Here is a 6,007-nt window from a genome sequence, read left to right on the forward strand (position 1 = left end):
TGAACTCGGATATCTTTTGTAACATTATGTTTAATTTATATGAAATTAATGACCACTTTAGGCTATTGTAATGAATATTCGTGAATATATTTTAGTTTTCAGAATGAAAATTAAACATGACCATTGCCAAAATTCTGAACTGGACGAATCCCTGTCTATGAGGCAATAAAATATGGCGGCTGTCGTGGAAACAGCCGATATGACGATTCAAAAGAATTCTCAGATTTTAGTAAATGTAGAAGAAGCTATTGCAGATTTAATTGTTGTTTCGTATTGCACAGAGGATAAGAAGTTTCAGGGTGTGCTTCTGGACTCCAACAAAGGGTAGGTAAACGAAATAAAACCGAGTGTGTTTTTATCGATTATTGAAAAAAACTTGCTAAATTTACATTAATTTCACTGTATTTTTGCAGTAATTTGCCTTTTGGAGTTTATAGCCTTCATCCAGCGTTTTCTAAAGAACCTGTGCGCGCAGATGAGAAGGATAAGTTACATTCCGTTAGTCAAAGATTCACTTATCAGGAGCCTCAATATGCGACTGAACCTGTACAAAAATCCAAGAAACCTGGGCCGAAGGGCAAACCACAGCAAAAGATGACCGTCCGACTGCGACCTCGAAAGGTCCTGTGTTCAAATTGTAAAGGTATTTGTAACGAGAACAATGAAAACGTAGACGTGTCTAAAAAACGTAAGCTAGATTCTGATGACGATACACCATCGTACTCTGAGTCATCAAGGGCACAGAAAAAATATTTAGTCGGCGGCATGCTTATACCCAAGTTAGCTAGGCTACAACCAAGTGAAATCACAAGTGCTATAAAAGGGGCACCCAAAAATTCCAATAAGGCTAGTGAAAAGCAAATTAAAAGTGAGACATCTAGTAATGAAACTGAGACGCAGGAAATGGCGTTCGTCAGTGTCTCTGATGACATTGACGGCGACAAGGACGACCTGAAAGACGATAGTGACATGTCATTTAGTTCTATGTTTTCTAGTGCAAAGACTCTTAAAATATGTTTTGGGGAAGGTGAGGGTACAGTAGTTAAGATCCCACCGCTATCAGGTGATTTCAACGAAGATTCAGGTGTCTCATGTGACATGGGGAAGCCCACAAAACCTGACTCTAAGGCAGCCAAAAAAGCATTGAAAAAAGCTAAAAAACAAGCAAAGAAAACTAACTCAGTAGATCAAGGTCAGTCACCTAAACATATTGGTGCATTGTCCCCACATAACAATGCTTCAAGTCCAACATTAGACCCTTTAGAGAAGAAACATAAACACAAGGTAAAACATAAAAAGAAATACAAAAATCAGAAGAAAAGGGATGAGAACACAAGTAAAAGTGTTGACGGGGAAGCTGTGGACTATTTTAGTGATATTAAAGAGCACTGTATGAAACAAAAGCTCTCAATAAGCTTACGGAGACTAAGTAGTAATTCATATGAAAAACGAAGTGAGAATGATAATATAGAAAGTGGTTCGGAGGACTGGGATAATGAGTTAGTACCAGATTTCCCTGCCAATGGGACAGAGGGTGGTGCAGGCAGGTTATTACGTGTATCGCCTGGAGATGTGGTGTGGGGTAAAGTGGTGGGTTTCCCGTGGTGGCCTGGAAGGGTCTTGAGTGTGACACCTACATCTAGAGCCCATGTTTCGTGGTACGCTTCAACTACGTCGTCATTAATGCCATGTGATAGCTTAAGTCCATTTTTAGAGGATTATAAGGTGTGTATTTCTTAGAATTTTTGTTGTAAACATATTCTTGTCTCTAAGTGTTTTCATAATATTTTGGACTAAATATTTCTGTGAAATGAATTAAGTTTCATCAATGATGTCATTTAAATTACGCATTATATTTACGCATCTTTTATGTAGAGACTAAAATGTTTTATGCCTATACATTCATTACTTCTATGCATTGTAATCTCATTTATAGTCAATGAGCATGACTTGCTTATTTTGAAAATATGTTAATTTTCATTACAAACTGAGTTTATGCGTATAATTATCTCCTTATGATAATTTTTTAATGCATTCAATTATCGTTTTCCCAAAATCAATTGATTCCTGTATGTTCCATCACAATTACTATTTTGTAAAGCCATTCTTGTTATAATCTTTCAGGTACGGTTCAACAAGAAAAAGCGAGGCGCGTACAAAGAGGCTGTAAAACAAGCAACGATTGAAGCGAAGAGGAGTGAATCTCATGCAAGTGATCCCCTTGCGAGTCCCACCCACAACCTCGCCACCGTCTCTCCCCGACCCATAGATGTGTTCTCGTAAATGTAAGGTGCATCCGAATTTATTCAAATTCATGTGATATTTATAATTACTCAATTTGTCTGCACAAATTATTAATTATAGGCTGTATACGGGTTGTTACACTGAAAAAGTTATTTTTAGGTAAATTGGGTAGTACATCTCGGCCATAGCATTTGTGTTTCTTATGTTTTTAATGCCCTTTCTTATTGCGTTAGTGTGCTTTAACGATGTGCAATTAATCGCAATATAGGGTGCTGATATTTTTTATTTTATATATTTTGTTATAATATAGTAACTTTATATAAAGTCTGTATCATAGTAGCCAATCATAGTTCAATCTTGCTCACAACTTGGCATCTAATTTGCAAATTTCCTTGCCTTTAAACTATATAATTTCGTGTTTTGATCTTTGGCTCATTTTCAGTGTATCAACTATAAAAAATACACCACTTAAAATTTATGTATATAGATGTTGGCAATACTGTAAATAATACCAACATTATAAACACAAGTGGACTGCAGATACATTCTCTAGATAGATTAGGAGTTAAATTAATAAATTTAGATATTTTGCTGGGTGTTTCATGGTGTTTGAGGGACTACCCATTGACTGTCAATATAAAATACCAACAAACGCGCGTCGACAACAAGCGCGAGATTTTATGAGGCTTTGTTTAGCACACACATAGAAGTATTTGTGCAATCTTTTATATAGATCATTCTCCCAAATAGTATATTGTGTCCATTTCAATGATACAGAAGTAATGCAAAAGCAAGTTGTACAAAAAACATTTGATGACAACTAAAAGAAATTCAAACATTGCATTTGTTATTGTATTAGAATAAAGTTTTTTCATACTGCCATTGTAGAAGTTAAATCGTAACTGTTCTCAATATTACTGTCAATTTTTACTCAATATTAAAAGGGTATTGTAAAGTGTTCTTTCAATGGTGTTCAAAGTTCTTGTTAAATATATAGGATCAATAGTTATTAATAAAATACTAATACATTCAATTATGCTGTATAACTATTAGGAAAAGTGAAAAAACGCATTTGATGGGTAGTCCTGTTATCTTTATTGTATTGTGTGTGCAATAAATGCAAGCTTTATGGCATCAATGCTTGCAATTTTTACAGTAGTTAACACTGACGCATTGTCTATGGTTTTAACATTTTTGATCTGGTTTTTGAGAATGTAAAAAACAAGTACCAATTGTTTATTGATTTTGATGCAGAGATATGTAAAACAAAAACTTATAACATATACCAAAATTGGATACAAAATGTGTCAATTCATTACACTAATCAAGCCATATAGAAGGTTTTCTAAGAAAATTGAATTTCATTGTAACCTGAGATGCCATTTAACAAAATGTTCACTAAAATATTTGATTTTACCAGCTTTACACTAATGCCTGATGATATTTCACAGTACACAAACCAATTGTAATAGGTCTGTATTCTACACTTGATGTAAAATAGAATACTGTGAATAAAATTGCCCATAAGTGAAGGATTGCCTGTTTTATGCAAGTTCTTTTACATCCTGTGCGGTAACTGTTTATCAGCTAGTTCAGTCGTAACTACTCCTATAGTGTGCTTGCTACCAGTCAAACACCACACGCCGGCTCCACACGTTGGCCCCAATATAGGCCCTAAAGCTATTCGTCCAACGTGTGGATCTAGAAAATGGCATTGGTCCCAACGTTGGGGCGAGCGTTGTGTCGTTTTCATCAAAAGAATCTGCGCCAACGCATGCGATCTCACGGGACAGAACTAGTTTATTAGCCAACGTGGGTACGCCTCACCTAGTTTGCAGTCCAACGTTGGTACGAGTGTTGGGAGCAACATGTGGAGCTGGCCATAAAAGCAATTTGATAGCACAAGGGCATTCCAAAAAAGTGTAACATTTTCTTATATTATTATGTTGTATATTTTATCTTTCTTTCTGTTTGTATTGGTGACAGATTTTGTTTTATAATTAGCAAACTGTTATATTACAGTTTTGAAGTGTACACATTACTGTTATAACACAGCTGTTACTTACCTAGCGACAAAAGTGTATGGTAAGATTTCTTATGGATCTTCTTCTTTATGGAAATTTGACGAGAGTTTTCCAAGCATATGCTGCAGATAAAATATTCATAAGCTGTGAAATTGGCCATTGACATATTTTGAAGTCTGGATTTAATACTATTACTTTGGGCTATCATGAATACTAGTTGTCTAAAAGAGGAAATCACTAGATTTTATCTTTTGTCAGTCAACATTTTGTAACATTGATATGTGTGCTTTACCATAATGTACAGTGTTGAAAACTTATGGCCATTCCTTTTATTGTTTAACTCTTCGGTTTTACATATTTTCTAGCATATTTCTGTATTTTAAACTTTCTGTATACTTATGAAACTCATGTAAATATTTTTTTTATTATTCTACCAAATGTAAAACCGGGAGGATACATTGTTATTTACTTTTAAGAAGTATTGTTTTATTCAAACAAATATTATATACAAATTGGTTACTATTTTATATATATATTTTTTTTTAATGTAAAAACATACTTTAGTAGGAAATTGTGTGTGACTTTATTCTCAAAGACGGCGAAGGTTATTAGCTGAAATGGGTGTCTTATAAAACTCGGCTTTTCATGTCCATGGATCATAATTTAAACTGTTTGACCAATAAATGTATTGGTTTCTTTGTGTCATGCACTACTTTGTCATAGATTGTTTCATTTCAGATACTTATAGCCTGTTTCATTTACACTTGCGCTTGAAAATAAATACATTATTTGCAAAATATTCATTTGAATGTATAGTCTAACTCAAAAGAGGAAATATAGATCTGTAATTTGCAGCTAACAAAAGATTTATAAAATAAAATGGTGTATTATGAAACAGGCACATAGATTTTATTTTATTGTACAAAAATGTTACGTATTTTTATATCTCCAGGCTTTTACAACTAATTGTTGGTAGTCAAAGGCACATGCTACGAAAGGAATTCTGCCAAAGATTGATGATCTTTGCCCATCTAGTGGTATTTAAAATATTTGTTCATAATCATTAAATATGTATACAGAAATAAGTGGTAATTTTATTAGTGTAGTCAGCTACAGTGTATCAACTTATCATTACAGGAAGTGTATTTTTAAAATATAAATTCTTCACAAATGTGTTCTTCTGTTTTATCCTGTCTTTCTAAGATTTACTAACTTCAACCAAATGGAGTCAAGAGTTGAACATGAAGTGGCGCAAGCTATCTGTGAATCTGTCGTAGCAATCAGTTAATGGTTCGATTCCCATGATAAAGATTATAGAGTGGTTCAATTAAGTATCCGTCAGTATGCAACTCCTAGTAGATCACTAAGGGAAACGGCAAATTCATATGAAAAGTAAAGATTTGTTCCAACACCTTTGCAAGTGAGGATACTGTCGAAAGGAATATTGAAATTACCAAACCGGTAAACTTATATTGTCAGGGTAGTCCAACATTGAGTACTCTGTAACTCCAACCACTCCTAAAATATAATAATATAAACTAATAGTATTATGAAAATCTCGAAACATAAGTATCTGTAGACCGTGATAATACCAACCACCATTTTAAAAAATCTAGCAAGTGCGTTTCTCACCTCATACTTCAAGAATTGATAATACGGCTAATGAATATTATACAAAATCATGAAACTCTAAATAATGATTGATGATGGTCGATTGTTCAAGCCGTAGTTCTAGCCAA

The 6,007-nt window shown here is 34.0% G+C and overlaps 1 protein-coding gene across 1 annotated transcript; it reads left to right on the forward strand.

The window, feature by feature from the left end:
- Positions 1 to 104: 104 nt before the first annotated feature.
- Positions 105 to 5,443, forward strand: LOC142975800 (uncharacterized). Its single transcript, XM_076118872.1, has 3 exons — positions 105 to 324; positions 414 to 1,725; positions 2,125 to 5,443. Exons 1-3 carry the CDS (start codon positions 173 to 175, stop codon positions 2,281 to 2,283), a joined length of 1,623 nt encoding a protein of 540 aa, XP_075974987.1. The 5' UTR covers positions 105 to 172; the 3' UTR covers positions 2,284 to 5,443.
- Positions 5,444 to 6,007: the final 564 nt, after the last annotated feature.

The sequence above is a fragment of the Anticarsia gemmatalis genome, chromosome 10, assembly GCF_050436995.1.
Source record: "Anticarsia gemmatalis isolate Benzon Research Colony breed Stoneville strain chromosome 10, ilAntGemm2 primary, whole genome shotgun sequence".
NCBI lineage: Eukaryota > Metazoa > Arthropoda > Insecta > Lepidoptera > Erebidae > Anticarsia > Anticarsia gemmatalis.